This window comes from Ixodes scapularis, unplaced genomic scaffold, assembly GCF_016920785.2.
Source record: "Ixodes scapularis isolate PalLabHiFi unplaced genomic scaffold, ASM1692078v2 PGA_scaffold3__209_contigs__length_174095766, whole genome shotgun sequence".
In the NCBI taxonomy this organism is placed as follows: domain Eukaryota; kingdom Metazoa; phylum Arthropoda; class Arachnida; order Ixodida; family Ixodidae; genus Ixodes; species Ixodes scapularis.
Window position 1 is genome coordinate 12,285,144 of NW_024609868.1, and position 18,955 is coordinate 12,304,098.

The following is an 18,955-nucleotide window of genomic DNA, read 5'->3' on the forward strand; positions in this document are numbered from 1 at the left end:
GCTTGGAAACGACGGCTGTTTCCCTCTCTCAGGGTGGGTTGTTACCAGGTGGCTATCAGGCGTTGAAGAGCGCCAGCAAAGTTCTTAAATTGTTCGAAGCAGGTCTCATTTATCAGAACCGCTGAGAACGCCGATGATATGACTAGGAGTTGTAGGACATACACAGTTGGCATTTAAGTGAATGCGAACAGCATCTCGCTTATACATTTAATCAAATCGTGTCTAGATTTTCTTGCTGTCATTGCCCATACCCCCTCCCCCCTTTCCTAGTGCGATGCATCCGTTGGGACCATACGAAGTCGGCGAACTGCGGAGCATGGCAACATCTGTGATTTTGTGGACGGGGTGCCTGGCATTATTGATCCACCTACTGCCGAAACTGTTTAATTGGTTCCGAATCTACTGGCACCTTCGGAAGCTTCCGTCACCAAGTGAACGGTTTCCTTTTTCGTTCGTGTTAGACATGAGGAATGAAATGGCAGCGATGGAGCCCGGGCTGACGATACCTACAAGTAGGTGACGTTTTGGTGTTGACTGCATTTGTATGAATGTATGAGGATAGGGTGTTGTTGTTTTGCTTCAGTGTGACACTTCGGATCCCTAAAACGTTCGCCAATTTCCCTACTAAGCTAAGATCCATTTATTTAAGGTGCGTTACATTGACAATTTTTTTTTTCGGCGCGTAAAATGTGACATTATTGTAGCTTAATTTGCGGTTAAATTTCATCCCTGTACAAGGAAATGTAAGCAATATTTCGAAATTGCCACATCTGAGGAAAAACATTCGCTCAGACCACGGTCCAGACATCTTGCGTCTCGTGATTTACTTGAACGATAGCCTTTGTCTTCATTCATGCGCATCTTTTAGTAGGCATAGTCGTTTACTAGAATTAATCTGCAAAAATGTATGGTATATTGGTTTCTAGAACACAAAAAAAAGTTGTTTCAAATAAAAATATAAATAATAAAACTAGGACAGTAAAAAAAAAAAAAAAGAGCCGAATGACTTTCCTTTAATAGCAAATATTTTTCTTATTAATGTTAGGTTATATTCTGAAGTCCTGATAGGTATACGTTGGCTTCTATTACTTTATTTTAATTTGTATTCTAAGTTACTACACGTAATTTTAGTGCTATTCTCACTCATGTTCATATATTTGAAAATGTGTTTGAAGGCTCAGATGGCTGTTTTGCATTGCATTATTGCGTTTTCATGGATGTCAGTGTGTACGCCTCTTGAGCTTCGTGAATAATGCGGCGGACCAAAGTTTTGGCTTCTATCCTTTGCGAATAAAGTAAAACAGAACTAAATATATATAGTTTTTAGATTTCCTGAATAGGATACTGTTCTGTGTGACGCAACGGGCGCGGGGATTGAGCGCGCACGGGCACGAACAGAGCTTACGGGATTTCTTGACTGACATCGAACGACGAGCAAACTGCCGCACAGGCTCTGTTTCGATCTTTTAAATAAAGTATTTTATAACTGGCGACGAGTGAGACGACGGACCTGCTGCATCCGGCAACATGGCTACCCACGGATTCATGGAGGAATTTTCCGGGAAGGGCTGGTCGTCGTGGTTTAGGGCTACGGTTGTATTTTGAAGCCAACGGCACTGGAGGCAACGCCAAGAAGCGTTCGGTTTTGCTAAGGTTGTGTGGTCAAACCGGCTCATTGATTGTAATTAACAAATTTCACCACCGACCTCACTACATTTTATTTTAAATTATTTTCAAACATTAAAAAATAAAGCAGCAACATGTAACATGCTTCCCCGTATTCTGGAATTTTTAAGATCAATTTTGGGAAAGGAGCTCTCGTGCGAAGTGTCATACGCCAACCATTCATACTGTCACAAATGACGAGTGTACTAAACGCTTTATCTGGGAACTTGTGCCGACAGTGAAAGTGAAATATGCGTTGATATGTCAGCGTAGAAGAAGGACAGAGCGCTGGGCCGAGACCGACAGCATTCGGTGCGGCAGGCACAGTAGTCTCTGCAGCTTTCATGAACATACTGAATCAAAGCACTCTCGTTCGGCGCTAAAAGATTGGACTACTTTCTAAGATCGAACGTGGAGGAGCTACCGTTCTGTAGAATGCAAAGAACGAACAAAGCGATACACAAGTCTTTTTTGTTTGTAGGCTCTTTTCTGAGACATGCAGAACGGGCATTGCGTTAAGGTTGTGTTCTATCAACAACAGAAGGTAACGTCGTCACCATACCCGACGCGCCAACGAATTAAGATTTTGGAAAAAAAAAAAATCAAATATATTTCACAGATTTGCAGGGGAGGCTTTCCTGTATCTGTCAAAAGGCTGGAAAGCTCTGCATCCGATAAATATGCGCTGAGCTTTCCTTCGATTACTTTTTTTACTGATAGTTTTTTAGCGCTTTCTTCAACACGGTAATCAACGTTACAATACTATTTAAAATTATGTGAGGGACGTCTAAATAGCCACCAAATAGATCAGAGCCCAAATTCCTGTCAAGAATAGATTGAATGTATCAAAAAGTGAACTATTTATAGTATATAGGAGAGGCGCACCGCAGCACCGCGAAGAAATCTTAGACTGGCTGTTTCATCCAACTGCAGACATTCCCGGTACCTATATGCCCCACCCCACTTCCCTGCCAGCTTTTCTCTCCAATGTCAGTAAACAATCGGTTAGAAAGAGTCGTACCCGTTTTGTTTTTTTATATGTTATTAAAGGCATATTCAATCAATCAGAAATCACCAATGCTTCAGTCCGATGAGTCGCACAATTTTGTTCTGTACGCCTGTGGAGCCGCGCGTACATCACACATTTTGCTTGTTCGCTCAACTGAGGTGCGCTCTCGTGTCGCACGCTCAACTGGTCGTGCGCTCTCGTGCCATGCGCTCTAGTGTAGAGCTCGCTACTGTCGCAGCGCCCCCATGTCGGGCGCTCTAACGTCGGCGCTCTAGTATCGCACGCTCCAAAGGCGTTCTCCCGGCCAAACCACGTTTGAAACACTGAAAGGTGGCACGACGCCCAGTGAGTTTTCTTTCGAGGAGCTCGGTCACGATGCTCCAAGTCCACTTCAATCCGCGTTCGTCGGAACTGTTCAGCCGGTGCTAATTTCAACGTATAGATCTATCTTCGGGCGAGACCGTGACGGACCTTGTTGCAGCCCAGAAGAAGCTTCCAGAAGATTGCAATTTTTGAACGGTAACGCCTGCTGCGGCAAGCACCCCTGGGACTGGTCTGCCAAGGGTCTGCTGTAAACACTGGTGGTGGTTCATTTCCCACCTCGATCAACTCAACGATGCTCCTTATGGACGTCGTGCTTCGCGATCATTTTGTCTGCGGTGGCAGCAGAGAACGCCGATGACCATCAGCGGAAAATCAAGGAAGACTTCCAGGAAATACAGTGCAGATAATTTGTGTCCGACGCATCGAGGGCAGGAGGAGGCCACAGCAATATCAGCAACTCCCTGCTGCCTGCTGCTGACACTGTGAAGAGTTTTACAGCCCGAGCTCATGCGCGGTCCGCACGTTGCACTGTAGGTACTGAGTGTTCGCGTTACCGAAAAAAGTAACGAAGTAAGTTACTCGTTACTTGTAAAATAAAAAAAAAAATGACCGTATCTCCACGTGGTGAATCATGTTAATTGAGGCGAAGCTCTGGTGGTGCCGATGATACTGATATTGTTCATAGGTAATGCTGATGGTGCTTCCGCTCTTAACTCCGGGTCCGCTTGGGGTTTTTGGCGCTTTGCAGCAGCTTCTCGCGCCCTGGTCTCAGGAGCGGCTTGCTGTCTGCGTAGACGCTGAGCCGCAGCGTGCCGAGCTTTTCGTTCGTTTTCATCCATGTCAGAAAGAGAATGCGTGGTATGGAACGTGGTTATTTATCTACGCATTTGAGCATTTGACCTCAGCGCCCTCTCGACTATAAACGTTGAGCCAATGCATGCAAAGTTTAACGTGATTATATACGCATTTGACCGCAGCGTCCTCTCCTGTATACACGTTGAGCGGCTACATGCAACGTTTCATCCATGACAGAAACCCCACCAGCTCTTGAGTTACTACCACATCTCAGAGTCCCCTACTGGTCCCGCAGTCGTGGCCGAGTGGTTAAGGCGATGGACTAGAAATTCATTGGGGTCTCCCCGCACAGGTTCGAATCCTGTCGACTGCGCAAACATGTTTCTTTTTTTTTTTTTTTTTAAGAAGACAGACGGGATGAAAATCGATGTGAGCACGGACGCCGGACAAGGCTAGTTACCACGTATCAGGTTGGAGGGATGTTGTGTATCACGCCACGGGCACGTGGACTGTGCGTGCACAGGCACGAACAGAGCGTTCGGGGACTGCATTCTTGACTGCCATCGAACGAGCATCCCGCCCCACGAGCTCCATCTTGACCTAATATATGTAGTATTCACCCGATACGTATGTAATAAACTCAACTTTAAAAAGGTGGCACAGAATGTAGCTTGTGAAACTCATTTTTAGTTAGGACCGATTATAAAACATATACATCTGTACCGTAATCTCGGGTTCATTCAATATGATGAGTACTGTGGTAATGTTTTTAGGAAAGTTTATTTTGTGACATCCTAATCAGTTATTGAAAATACGTTTGATTAGTTAGAAATCATTTTAAGCAGAATACAATTTTATTAATCGGCACATATTGCTGAAAAGTAAGAGAGCATCAGAAAATCAGGATTCAATATTTTGTAAAACCAACATGTGACCTGGCCATGTTTTTTTTAATGACGTTAATTGCACAATCTAGTTTTTTCATTTACTCACATTAATAAGTAATCGAGAGTATACAAAACCTGATTAGATGGCTAGCAGACGCAGGCAAACGCCAATCGATCCAAGTAGCATTATAGATCGTATCTAATATAAAACAGCAATTACCCAAAATTTGGTGTAGGAAGATGTGATGATACCGTAGCGTGGCTACCGCCATTTCTGTGCTGAGGCCTTGTGTAACAAAAGCACTCACAAAACGTACGCGTAATTGCTCGTGTCACATCTCTTCACATGGAGGCGTCTCAAAGAATCGTTAACCCTGAAGGCGGTACGATTAGGCACTCCCATTCAGTTTTTGGCGCTGCTCCCGGTCAATTTTGTTTTCGTAAATATTTCTTTTTGTTTGTTCAGCGATTGATTGGCCTTATCTTTTTAACATCAAGCGTGACTCCACTGCGAAGATAACCTCCAAACCAATGCGTTAAACCCAAAACGAAGGCGCTACTTTTAGTATTGATTATAATCTTCCATTTCTGCCACCGGGAAGCGAAAGGCTAACATCATGGTAAACCTTTTTTTCTTTCTTTTTTTTCTGCTTGTTTGAAGGTAAGCGAGTGTTTTGGGTTCTCAGAAACACGCCGAAGGGCTTCAGCGCGGACGTAGCTCAGTAAACGCGTTTGAGGAAGCGTCTGGGTCCGAGAACACCTTGCTTTCTTGATTCTTTTTTATTACATTATCCAGGCCTCCCCGTCAGGTCCACTATTTAAACTAACAAGCTTGTTTGTCGAGGGCTTGCTTCTGAACATGTAGTATCGACCAGCACCCCTGTCTCTAACATTACTCCAACTGGAGCAAATAATTACAGTGTAGAAGGAGTGACATATCAGGGGGAAAGGGGGGGGGGGCGATAAGACATTGCAGACATTTCTGGTAAAAAATTTGGGAAAACGGGTGAGAAATCTTGTCAGGCGTATACCTGCAATTGTATGCAACTAAACACATGACATCTCGTCAGAGTTCATGATAAAGGCCTATAATTTAATGAACGAGCAAACGAGCGTCTAAAACAGAGATGCGTGTTTAAGTAGTACGAAGTTTTAAATACTCACATGATGCAGACTTCGGACAAAAGAACTGCAGACTGAAAACGAATGCGTCATTGAATGGAATCCAAATATTTCCCAAATTGTAAAACCAGAATTACAAACCCACGGAATCAGAGAGCTTTTTAAGTGTCTTTTAATAAGCCCGCTGCAGCTTTCGAGACTGGTAACCAATGCCAGCTCCTTTGCCTTATTACTCCTATTTTAAGGTCGCATAGCGCGGCGTCATGAGCTACGATATGCTGTTTAAAAGGGCATCACCCCGGGAAGCTGCACGCCCTGCTGATTGAGTGAATCGAAGGCTAATAAGCGTTTGATAGAAACTGTGACCCATTTTTGCTCAAATGATTTATTACTCTAGCTTTACTTCCTAATCTTCTGTCGCTCAGCTTACTGATATAACCTTGAAACAGTTAGATGTGAGGGATTTAGATAATTTTTATCTCTTTGAGACGGAATGACCGCTGGGTAATTGTGTTCGCGGCTTATGAATTCCTTTCCCCTTGTTGAACGCCTAATGAAAACGTTTTCAAACGAAAGTGTTGATTTATCACAAGTATAAGCGCATCGTTATGCTGGCAACGATAGAAATATCATTTGTTGCCTGAGCATACATCAGCATAATACGTTTGTTTATTCTTTTCAGAGATGTACCAGTACTTTAAAAAGAAATTCTATGATTATATCGAATTCGACATAATGGTTTGTTTCTTTGGACCACAGCCATTTGTGATCCCATGCTCTCCTGACGCAATACAGGTAAGATCACGTTAGTCAATTTCAACGATTAAGTTCTAAATAATGCTTGCTATTTGAAGTTCATTAATAAAGGAAAATAGCGGTGGAATCTAGAACAGTCAATACATTTAGACATTCATTGACCTTGATGATCTAACATTCCGAATTTAGGAGACAGAACTGTTTCCATAATACGTTTGGCGAAAAATGATTTCTTTATTGATGCATTCTTCTTTGCAGCCATTCTTGTCGCACAAAGAAAACTTAAACAAGTCTTTTCTCTACGACATGATGAGACCGTGGTTAGGAAATGGGCTCTTGACGAGGTTAGTCTATACCCTTATTACTGGTTTAAGTGAACTTCGATAATCAAATATTGTGCTCTATATTCAACGTAATATTGTACATTCGAAAATAAGAAAACAAGCAAGTTAACTACCTAATCGAATTTAACGTGTTTCTTTAAAAAAATATTTATTATAAACGCTATCTTTTTTTGAATTTACACTTTGGAGATGGTTTGATGAAACTACGCTTATTTAACTGGACGGTCAGTAAAAGACAACAGCATCACAGATGCGCTAAGGTGAATGCTTATACCTTTGTAAACATGGAACGCTTTTCACGGAACTCCATATTTCAGAAGTTTGTCTGTCCGTTCGTTTGTCTATTTTCTCGCTAAATTTAGCGAAGAAATTGTAGTCACATGACGTCATGGTACCATGTAACACCAGGACGACACCGTGACGTCACTTCACATCCTGTGGGGCGAAATCACATGACGTGAATTTTCACGCTGTCTTTAATTGAGAAATGGACTGCCCACGCCGCATGACGCCATACCACGTGACGCAGTTTGCCGCTACATTTAGCGTAAAGATTTACGTGACGTGACCTGACGTCACGTGACATTAGGACATCGTGACGCTACATCACGTGACCTGAATTCAATTTCTCAAGTCTTGGTTTTCGTGGGACCTCAGGTGAAGTGACGTTAATTTTGTCGCTAAAGGTAGCGAGGAATGTAGTCAACAACTATGTGTATTTCATTTTCCCGAAATGGGGGACTGTTTAATGTCTTTCAAACATATTTATATTATCGCATTTTGTGAGTTATGGTACTCTGGAGATAATGGTGGATGGAAATGTTTTTTTTTTTATTATTTGCCTTTTAAAAAATCAAAACAGCGAGAAAAGTACATGGAAAGTGAGGAGGAAGCTGCTTAACCCAGCATTTCATTCTCGAGTGGTCGTCGACTACACGCCGACCATGAACAGACACGCTGCAGAAATGGTCGCAAAGCTGGAGTCGCTCGAAGACAAGAACGTGGACATATTGCCCGTCATGCGACGCACTGCGTTCGTCATACTTTTTGGTAAGTGAAGCCAATGGCAGTTGTCTCGATTAATGAGTAACCAAATTATTATATTATTCATACTGGAAAACTGGCTATTACGCACTTGGCGAGATCTCGCAGCAGATTTCGTGTGTGTTTCGTGTAAATGCTCCGCTAAATTTAGCGATAAACTTTGTCCGCCATATGTAGCGGGAACCTCGGTGTCGTAACATTGTGACACCAGAGCGTCACGTTGAGTCATGTAACATGGTGTCAGCAATTTTCCACTATTTAAGCGGAATTATTTCTCCGATCAATTCGGTGGGAAATTTCTTGGCTAAAATTAGCTGCAATTCACTGTCACGTGGTGTCAAATGTCAGGCGTTATAAAAAATATACTTCGTCATTTTGTGGAAGACATAGTCGCAGTATTGTTAACCTAAGATAAGAGTCCCAACTCATCATTTTGAAGGAGCAATTTATCGGCACTGAACATTGAGGACAATGTGATAAATGCCTACGGCACGTCTTAAAAGGTACGTATGAACAGTATGGATTAGGGATTCGAAGCACTATGCGTGCACATCTACGGTGTTAATAAATGACGTGTGGATGTTGATGCAGTAAATGTAATCGTCGCAATCTCAGGTTTCTTGAGGAAATTAAAAATGTCTATGGCAATTACGGGACGCAGAAACAGCAATGGGAATTTACCTGAACGAGGAGGAAATCGCAAAGCACGGATTTTTGGAGGTCAATGACAAGTAAGTGTTTGTCATTTTATGCTTTTGCAATGAAAAACTAGGACGTAGTTACAATCCGCTGGCTCACCCTTTTGGAAACATTTTGATTACTTGACTCCCACAACAACTTACTCTTTAGTTATTCAGCAATTTGTTTTATCAGCTTATTTATAATCGAATGTTAGAGAGAAACTAGAGCTTTTTTAAACGGAAAAACAACATACTCACTAGCATACGCTTTGCCTCCGCCAAATGTAGCACTAGGGGTTTAAGCAAGACGCCATAGGTTCGGAACTTATCGGTATCTTATTAAATTATATAAGCAATTTTCAGAGTTTGTTAATGAGAAAATGGTGACCAACGGAGTCCGCGAATACATGGAAATGGATGGCGAACGCTGCCAAAAATTATTATATGATTGATTTTTTTCTAGATCGCTGGTAACTCTTGTTATTGAATTAAAAGGGTTAGTTCTGAAGCTTTGGTACCTGAACCGCACCACTAGCCCTTCATTTGGACAGACTAAGCGTTCGACGATCCCTAGATTATTTTTCCGATAAAAAATAACTATACTCTTTCTTCACGACCACCCAGTACATTGGAAACCGTTGGGGAGGGGGTGACTAATAAGTTATTGTCATAAGCGTAAACGAATGGTATGTGATCCAGGAAAAAATATTGCTATAACCGTCAACCCTCGTGAAATTTTAACTCCACTCACAAAGCAAGTGAAACTGGGGCTTGTCAAGTAGATAAAATACTGGATAGCAGCCAATGATAGCAGCTCGTGTCGATGGCGTGAACACAAAGGATATGGCACTCCTATGGTATGTGAGAGAGTTGTATTAAATTACCACCTCAATCAGGTTTCAGATGTGTGTAATAGCAGAATTATTTAATTAAAAGCTAAATTGTAAGCACAGGCCTGAAAAATAAATACTGGTATACTATGGAATGGTTGATAACCAGTCTTGTACACGTTACTAAAAAAATTAAAGCCCTTTACAATTCCCTGTAACGCCGGTTAGAGCGCAGCTCTTGAGGAGGAAGATGGTAGCGTACTGAGGTGTAGGTGACTCCTTGAGGTCACGTGACCTGAAGGGGTCACATGACCTTAGGGGGTCACGTGACCCCAGAAGTCACGTGACTTCAGGGGGTCACGTGACCTCAGGGGGTCACGTGACTTCTGGGGGTCACGTGACCTCAGGGGGTCACGGACCTAAGGGGTCACGTGACCTAGGGGTGTCACGTGACCTGGGTGGGTCACGTGACCTCGGGGGGGGTCACGTGACCTCGGGGGGGTCACGTGACCTCGCGGTTACGCCGACGCCGACGGCGACGCCGACGCCGCTCAAGCCGGAAACGGGCCCCTAAGAGCTGCGTTCTAAAAAAAGCTGACTTGGACGTAGTTCAACTACTCTACTCAAATTACTGTAGTTTAACTACTTTTTTGAGTAACTTGGTAACTTTCAATTACAATTTGATTTGGGTAATTAGTAGTTTAATTCAACTACTTTTTTCAGGTAACTTCTACTCAAATTACTAACTACTTTCGAAATTATATAGTGCTAATTTTGCCCATCACGAAAGTTTGAGCGCAGAACTGAATAAGACGCCGGCAGATGAAGAGGCATTCCCTAACATGGGGCCTCCTTGTTCGGGAAGGCGTCCTTGGGTCAAGGTGGCGACGAGCAGCCAAAACATAACACCGGCACGCACGAATGCAGGAAGAGATGCTTAACAAGCCTTGGTCAGGTATTGACCTAATCCGGTAATGCACGCAGGCGCCGCGTTTCCAGCTGCAACCGTGAAAGACGGGGACACTCCGAGAGTTGTTGTCTGTCTTTAGAGAGTTCTGACTCCAGCGGTAGGTTCCACGGGAGGCGCCATTGGAATGACCTCGCAGCTGGGCGCCTGCTCCCATGGTCGCCTTGTCGTCAGCGCATACGCCTTTGCAAAGCCGGACTCCCCCGCGCACTATCCCTGGCACGGATAATCCGTTCATGGAAGCACGTTGCCGCTTCCAGCTGCAACTTTATACGAGCGTCAATGCTTGTTCACGTAATCCCTCGTGTCCTTCCGACCATCCACGCCAGGGAGACCTCCTTTTTGTTAAAAACGATATACTTGTCAGGCGTGTCAGGCGCGTCAGAATATTGTAGTCGCCGGCGAGGATTGCGAGTTACCCTTGGGAGATCCTTTTGTTGGACCCGGCGTCAGCGGCGAAGTATACTTCGGTTCATCTTCTGTTAGACCAAAACTAGGGAGCCTTCATGTGCGCTTTGCTTTGCGAAGCGCACATGAAGGCACCCTAACCAAAACATTTCTTTTTTCAGTCGCGTAGCACTAGCACTACAACGGGACGCGCAGTCGTCCGGATGATCTCATTGTCGTGGCGTGAGACTTGAACCCTTGACGGTCTGGTGCACTCGCTCAGCGTACTCTCAGAACGACGTCGGAAGGAAGGGGGGCCAGTCATAACAACCTCAACTTGACGAAGAAAAAAGAAAAAAGTAGGAAAGATTGTTATAAAAGACTCTCTATCCGAGGCAAACCTCACATGTTTCGTCATGGACACCTAAGATGCCGACACTCGCTTACTCGACCCTGCACAGCCTGTTTCTCAAATTCAACGCTGCCGTTCCATTCAGTGCCACGGTGGAACGTCTATTTAGCTTTGCTGGGGACGTCTTTAAAAGCAAAAAGGCGAGAACTCTCCTATCAAGAACTTTGAAAGTCAATTGCTTCTGCGACCGAATGAACTATTTTGGCGAAAACGCAAGCTATAAATAGACTGCATTTATTTTAGGCTCGCAGAATTTTTCATTGATCAAAACTGCTGTTCATTTTGCTACCACAAAAATATAAAAAAGTAACTTCGAAAGTAACTTGAAAGTAACTCGCTACTTTTTAGAGTAGTTAGTAGTTTACTCAATTACTATTACAAATGCGTAATTTCTACTCTACTCCAATTACTTTTGGCGTCGATACTCAGTAACTTAACTACCTTTTTTGAGTAATTTGTACATGTCTGAAAAAAAGTAATCGATTACAATTACTATTACTTTTGGCTAAAAAGTATTCGATTAGATTACTTGATTTCTCGACGGCAAAAGTAATTCGACATTACTTAGAGAAATAATCGTTACTTTTCCAATTACTTTATTGTGTGAAGACACACCTTTAGCGCTCGTAACAATGAACAACTTCCAACCTATATTTCACATTTGCACAAGTATTGAAGAAAAACTGGCTCCCTCTTCGTGGTTGTTGCACCTTCACAATACGGACATAAGCATAGAATTCGTTTGAAGACGTTTAATGATTTGGGCGTTCGCCAGTGTGTGTGTGTGGGGGGGGGGGGGGGGGGGAGCGGAGGAGGTTCTAGATCTTGTTAAGCTTGAGCAAGGGTTGTCGCTCAAAGTTTGCGTCGCTCATTTTATTATTCACATGTGGATGAGCTCGCATGTTATACAAAAGAGCAGCAGCTCCAGGATTTGAAACGGATCATGTGTAGTATCCATTAGCGGAAGAGATCGCCCCGACCACTTCTCAACTCGAAACCTTGCTTGTCACAAAGACCACGTAGGGGAAATGGGGAAATATTTCAACTGCCTTTGTTATATTTTGCATCCGCTTTAGGCATTCTTCGGTTCTGGTTCTCCTATGGGCTGCGAGTAGGTACCCTAAGCAGGATTGTTTTATTTTTTATTTACGTGTATGTGTGCGTGAGGGGGCTAGTTTGAACAAAGGACTCACAAAGCTACATTCTGTTTCCTCAAACTTCGCCCTGAATGGCCATTGTCACGCACTGTGGCTTCCCTGGGGCATCCCACTCCCAATGACAGCTCGAAAAAAAAAAAAAAAGATGGGACATTTCACAGAAACTGTACATAGAAAGAGATTGACCTCGTTTCCTACAGCTCCGCATAATCTTTCTTTTTTCCGTTGGTTACAAGTAATTTTATTACTTCAAAAAGTAATCAGATTACTCTTGGGATTACTGCTTAATAAAAGTAATCAACTGATTACAAAATTACTCCAAAAAGTAATCGATTACAAGTAATTTGATTACTTGTAATGCGTACGGTACGAGTCTGTTGATAACACCCTGGTCCCTCGCGTAATTATAAATATTATAGTACTATAGAGCGCAGACTCTGACAGTCCATAAAATGCAAATGTAGGAGTATGTTCATACATAACCCCGATTGTCTTTTTGCAACTGCATGTCTTTTGATCACAAGGTATAATTAGTTCTTTTTTTTTTTATTTCGGCGGATTACTAAAGCTGCTCAATAAAAGATAAGGCCTTGCAGTAAACCAATTTTTTGTTTTATTTGAAGCATAGGAACATAAAATTAGTCTCATTCGTTTCTAATTTTACGGGCTTCTCCCACCTATACTTTTCGCAGAAATAAAAAAAACAGAGAGAGGTGTACTTATACGTTGGTTACAGACATGTTCTAACTCCTGTATTTTTAAATTATCAAGCTTTTTGTACTAGCAGTTAACTTCTGGGGAACTTGTATATTTTTTAACTCCTGCAGAAGTAGTCGTATGCTACCTCTTTTTTTTTTTACAAATCCTACACAATGAACATAACACAAATAGAAATAATGGTGATAAAAATAACCCGATTGAATGTTTAAGAGGTGTTCATAACAAAATGGTTTCTTATTGATTTTATATTTTGTATCGCAGAATGGCTGCCAGCATTGTTTCAAGAATGATCAACCCCCTTGAGTGGCCATCTTTGATTTATACTTTTAGTGCAGAAGGAAAGGCGTTTTATAAGAACGTTGACTTTGTGAAGCAATACACAAGAAATGCAAGTATTTTCATCCCATTCATATTCAGTATTGTTTAAATTGTTTCCATTATTATGACCAAATCATAAAATGCGATGCATGAATACTAAGACTCATTCACTCACACGCTATAATGTGCCAGCCAGTCATCTAAGCCTGTCTTGTCGAGGTTATAGCTAAAGGTCAAGCCAATATTAACTACAGCCACGCTATTCTGTAATGCGCACCGTAACCGAGACACGGTTTAACGTGATTGTTTTTCCGGCGGATATTCCATGCAAACAGTGCATAAAACGAAGAGCAGTATATCGATTTGATAGTATACTATTTTCCGGTATTCTTTAACCATCCTTGTTTGTTCGGTACATCCTTCTCGGGAGTAATCTCTATTAGTGTACCTATTTGATCGATATGTGATGTATGTTCATGTGCTTTTTAAGGTCATAAAGACTAGAAAACAAACTTACAAGGCTGGCTTGGAGGATAATTTCAAAAGGAGCAGCTTCATGGACATTATCCTGAGGATGCATATCGAGGAAGGGATGTTCACAGAAGACGAGATCAGAGAAGAAGTCAACACATTTATGATTGGGGTAAGGCACCTTGTCGATAAAGCGGACTTCTATTTTAACAAACACCTGATAAATATTTCGATCCCAAGCGATCTTTTTTATCTTCATTTGTAGTGATTATAACACTAATACATGGTTCTGAAATTTTAATAATTTTGAAAAATATTTTATTTTTACTGATAGTTTGCTTTCCAATAAACTATGCAGAGATCTTACGGTAACGCAAATCGCTTCAACATAACTTCTCACTGTGCGAACGTATCCAGTCGATCTCCTTTGTTCATTTGTACACTTAAATCAATGATTTCGGCACAGTGTGTTTGTCATACATGTGGAAAACGATGAGTTTTTTGCACCCACCATTTTGTTCTAGGCTTAACGCTTATCTCGGACTGTAATTGAGGTTTTCTAAGAATGGTGATTTATCGCGCGATTCAGTATCACAGCTTCTAGACATGTTCGGACATGAAATATTTATTTTCTTTTTGACTCAAAGATCTAAATATATTTTGGAACACCTACAGGGCTTCGACACCACTGCTAAAGCTGCAGCATTCGCCGTTCACCTGCTCGGGAACCATCCGGAAGTCCAGGCCAAGGTTCACAAAGAGCTGGACATTGTTTTTGGGAGCGACAGGGAAAGGCCGGTCACGGACGAGGACATGAAGCAGCTTACGTATTTGGAGTGTGTCATAAAGGTATCCAAAGTTTGCATATAAAAATGAAGTTTCAAAGAAATCCCAGATTGGAAATTGGTCGGTCATAAATAAGTTCAGACGCTAAACATCGAGACATGAAATGGAAGTCCGACTGTGAACGTTATGATCTTGAAGACATAGTAATGTCTTTTTTGTGGCCACCTGTTACTTTTTACACAAGTATTGTTGAACCAACAGTTGGTTCAAAAGTGCCTACTGCATTTTTATCAGTTTCTTCTTTGCACGGAATACTATGCTTGCAAGGTTGAAGATGTGAACTGTGACCTGTGGCTTGGAAATGATTTGTTCAGGATTACCCGATAAATACTCCATCTTTGTGGCTAAGCCTTTAAATCCTTTGAGTCACTTCCGTTATTCTTCCAGGAAGCACTTCGCCTTTATCCCCCTATTCCAGTCATTGCCAGGGACATTGATCAAGACGTGAAAACAGGTGAGCGAAAAAAACCTACAACGCAACGCTTCAGTTCAAAAACTCACACACAAAAAAGAAGTAATCAAGCTAAATGACACACGGAGCTCCTTTATTGCGCTAAGAAAATTCGAGGAGAAGCCGTAAGTCTTTCGCAATGTGCTAGCGCCTCTACGCTTTAATCGATTCCCATTTGCGTAGCCTTGTCAAATGCACATTTCAAAATGTTTTGTCATGTGTCTCATTAGCGATAATATCTGCCATTGAGGTTGGAATGTTAGGTTACTTTGAAGATTTGCAAAGAGTCAGGAAAGGTTTTGACCAATCAGCTGACTCCGGGAAACTAATGAAGATTAAATCTGACGGACGCTAACTACTTCCTGACTCATGCAGGTCACCATGAATGAACGTGCACGAGAGTATATATTTCATTTGTCATTGCATTTTGCATAACGCGATTAAACTTCCACTTGTCCAGCGCTGCTCATATTTTTCATAAGAGTTGCTAACCAACTATTCGTTTTATTTCCAGCTGGTTACTTGATTCCTAGGGGATCCGTTGCGGTTATTCCCTTGATCTTTCTTCAGAGACATCCGAGGTATTTCGATAGGCCTGAAGACTTTGTTCCTGAAAGGTTTATGGAGGCGCAAGAACGTCATCCTTTTGCCTATGTTCCTTTCTCTGCTGGCCCACGGAACTGTATAGGTCAGTAAAACAGTCTGAGCATGACATACATCAGAAATTGAAAGACTGTATAAATCATGCAAGACTTGTTTTGATGGATCTTGTTTTGTAAAGAAAACCAAGAAAACGTGATAATTTTTAAAAGATTCTAAGAACGCAGCAAAGCTGGCGAAGATCAGTCACATTGGGAAGCATATAGTGTTTGCTTCCATCTCTCGTGTCGCAATCTCGCCATGCTTATGTTCAGTGTCTTACGGCTATCAAGAACAAAATATACGATTTTATTTTTAAATAAAATTATTCCAAAAACATATTAATAAAACGCTACATTAACGCCTTTTGACGCGTGAGCGGATAATTTAGCTAAAGTATTTGCGTGCATTGAAGATGTGGTTACTGTGCATATGTTAGCAACCGCGGAAAAATTTGACAATTTGGAATTACCTAAAGATCGCAACCATTCATGTACGGTCAATATATTTGAAGAATTATAATTCCTAGCGCGTAGCCGACACTACGAGTCGATGAAGTCAACTAAGAAAACGCAAGGTCATGGAAATTGACGTCCTTCTGGGGGTGTGCTTTCATAGGCTAAATCAATAAAGTGCCGAGATTACGCGGTGCCCCTACGTTTTTAGTGTGTGCGTCTGGGATTATATGTCTTACAAACCTCAGGAGTGCTGTTATTATGAAACTTTGTTATCTCTTATTCTTAGAAGCATTCAAAATCTACAAAGATTTCGGTCTTGACGGAACTGACCGAAGTTGACAGAGTCGACCCTACCTAAATATGTAATATAATGAGTTTGTAAAGAACTGCCACGAGCTTATCTCACATTATGCTTCGGTGCTGGAATACATACATTTAGGTCTTTGACGTAATTAAGGTCGTACTCCCAAATTCTAAGAAAAATGTTTTTTTTTATTTTGCCTTTTTAGGATTCAAGTTTGCACAGCTTGAAGACAAAATCTTGCTGGCTCATATCATGCGAAGCTTCAAGGTGGTGTCTAAGATTCCCATGGAGGACGTCCAACTGTCGCTGGAGTTAACTTTAAGGCCAGCGAATGGTCTTGAGGTGACACTCATTCCCAGAGCCGCACAATGAAGTCACCCCAGAATGAAGCGAAGACCCATCACGTCAGACCCTGAGACATCCAAGAACGACTGGCTTTAGTTGTATGGTGCCAGAAACTGCATAAGCGTGTTGGTTTAAAACATATCAGATCGTGTTTCCTTTTGCAGACTGCCAGGATGTGTCTTATACTCCAGGATTTTTTTCTACAATGAGAAGTGAGTGACTGTAGCAATCAGCGCGGAATGCACACGTATCCAGACTGTTTCAACAAGAGGATGAGCGCACTCTGGGCATCAAAGTTCCTCCTCGCGTTGCCGTGTGTTGAGCATGGCACGACACGAAGCTTCATTCCAGGAATAACCACGATGATTGGCTGTAGATGAACAGATCAAATTGAATAAAATAGTGTATATTCTAGCTCATATATTCGAAGTTAGTATATTAAGGTAGACTGTAGATTCCTGAACAGTTCCCTACCCCGAAACCCAGTGTAACGTTTCGCTGTCTGGATTATGGAGCTGTAAATCTAACTCGATTTATTTCTGGAAACCTAAAATACATATTACAGAAAAATAAATGATTTCCGAAATCCTGAAATTCATATACAATCCAATAAGATTACCATATCCATAATCCAGATGGCAAAGACTTATATTGGGTTTGGGTGCAGGGTTGAGTATTCATTTTTAAGGCTAAACTTGGTGGAGTGAATACTCCCGGGACCCCCAACGTCCTTCGTACCCGGCAGAAAGTTCGCTTCGCGAACCATGAAGAGAGAGATGTAAAACCGCTTCGCGAACCATTAAGAGAGCTGAAGAGATTTAAAAAGAAAATTGAGTTAATTGTTAATTTTGAGGAATTTGTGCCTGATGAATCCAAACATCACATCCGCTAAACCCAAAATATTCACTAAACGTAAAAAAAAATCGAAGAAAACTGAACCGTTCACGTCGGCGGCACGCGCCATTAGTTAACTGTCTGTAACGCGCCACATGTTACGAAAAGTCCATCTTGATTCTTGGCTGGTCCGTCGCTTGCCGAAGTAGTCGGACGCCAAGGCTTTTAGCTCCGCTGATTCGGGTTCCGCCTCTAATTGTTTTAGATCTTCCGGTGTATCCTGAAGGAGTATATGTCCAGAGGACCCCCGATGGAACAAGTAGGCGTTCCAGCCGTTGGCAGAGCACAAAAATATCCCCGCCATTACACTGGGAGTCTGAAGTCGCGAGGAGCCCAATTGCGCGGGAGGGTAGCGACGCCGCCGACGCGGCATAGCCGACTTCGTACGTGCAAGAACGTTGACTGCCACGTATTGTAATGTAAAAAGTGCTGACAATAAACGGAGTGCTGTTGGCGGAACGCGACAGTGCGGATTAGCGTGGCACACCCGAACACGGTTTTCAGAGGAGAGAAATTAGGCCAACTTTGGCCTTCGTGCTTGGCAGCTGATGGACATGTGACCGTGCAGGTTGCATTGTTCTTCGAGGTTTGGGTAGTCAGAAGAGACGGCTTTGGGAGTAGGTGTACTGAAGAGCCCTTCCTCGGTGACAGGAAAGTTCCCCCTAAGATGAGTCTGAGTCACCACCCTGTCAGCTTGATGTCATTCTGTATCTATAAAGTTGTCCCTCCAGCAACGTCACGGCATTTGTTAGCTGCATTAAACCTCTGCCGTGCGTTATCGTCCGTCCGATCACGTATTGACCGCAGAGTGAACCGTTTCATGACACACAAGGTTATCCGAAAGCTAGAATGTTTGCAGAAAATTGCGGGACGTGAATAATTTTAAAGTTCTCAAACAACTTTGTACGACTCTGGATAAACGTGATAGGAAAACAGCGTAACTTGTAAAAATAAAAAAAAGTAAATTCACAACATAATGTAATACTCTTAATTTTGAAAAGGCGCTCTTGAGGCGAATGTGTACTATTTGGAAGAAAAATATTGTCATAAAAACTATGTTTACATTTAAAGAGAAGATCTCCCGAGCCCTCGAAAAGTAGGAATTGTATAAAAGGTCCATCTAAAACAAG

The 18,955-nt window shown here is 42.2% G+C and overlaps 1 protein-coding gene across 1 annotated transcript; it reads left to right on the forward strand.

Annotated features, from left to right (window-relative positions):
- The first annotated feature begins 274 nt into the window (after positions 1 to 274).
- Positions 275 to 16,958, forward strand: LOC8038888 (cytochrome P450 4V2). The gene is made up of 11 exons (XM_029971889.4): positions 275 to 512; positions 6,485 to 6,597; positions 6,817 to 6,902; positions 7,765 to 7,952; positions 8,608 to 8,677; positions 13,361 to 13,487; positions 13,908 to 14,060; positions 14,564 to 14,737; positions 15,122 to 15,188; positions 15,700 to 15,873; positions 16,792 to 16,958. Exons 1-11 carry the CDS (start codon positions 275 to 277, stop codon positions 16,956 to 16,958), a joined length of 1,557 nt encoding a protein of 518 aa, XP_029827749.4.
- The last annotated feature ends 1,997 nt before the right edge of the window (positions 16,959 to 18,955 follow it).

What these genes read in the sequence shown, in the direction of transcription:
- LOC8038888 (XM_029971889.4), top strand. Translation starts at nt 275, where the DNA reads ATGCATCCGTTGGGACCATACGAAGTCGGCGAACTGCGGAGCATGGCA. An exon ending in GCTCTCCTGACGCAATACAG is followed by an intron (nt 6,598 to 6,816) that starts GTAAGATCACGT and finishes TCTTCTTTGCAG; the next exon opens with CCATTCTTGTCGCACAAAGA. An exon ending in TGGCCCACGGAACTGTATAG is followed by an intron (nt 15,874 to 16,791) that starts GTCAGTAAAACA and finishes TTGCCTTTTTAG; the next exon opens with GATTCAAGTTTGCACAGCTT.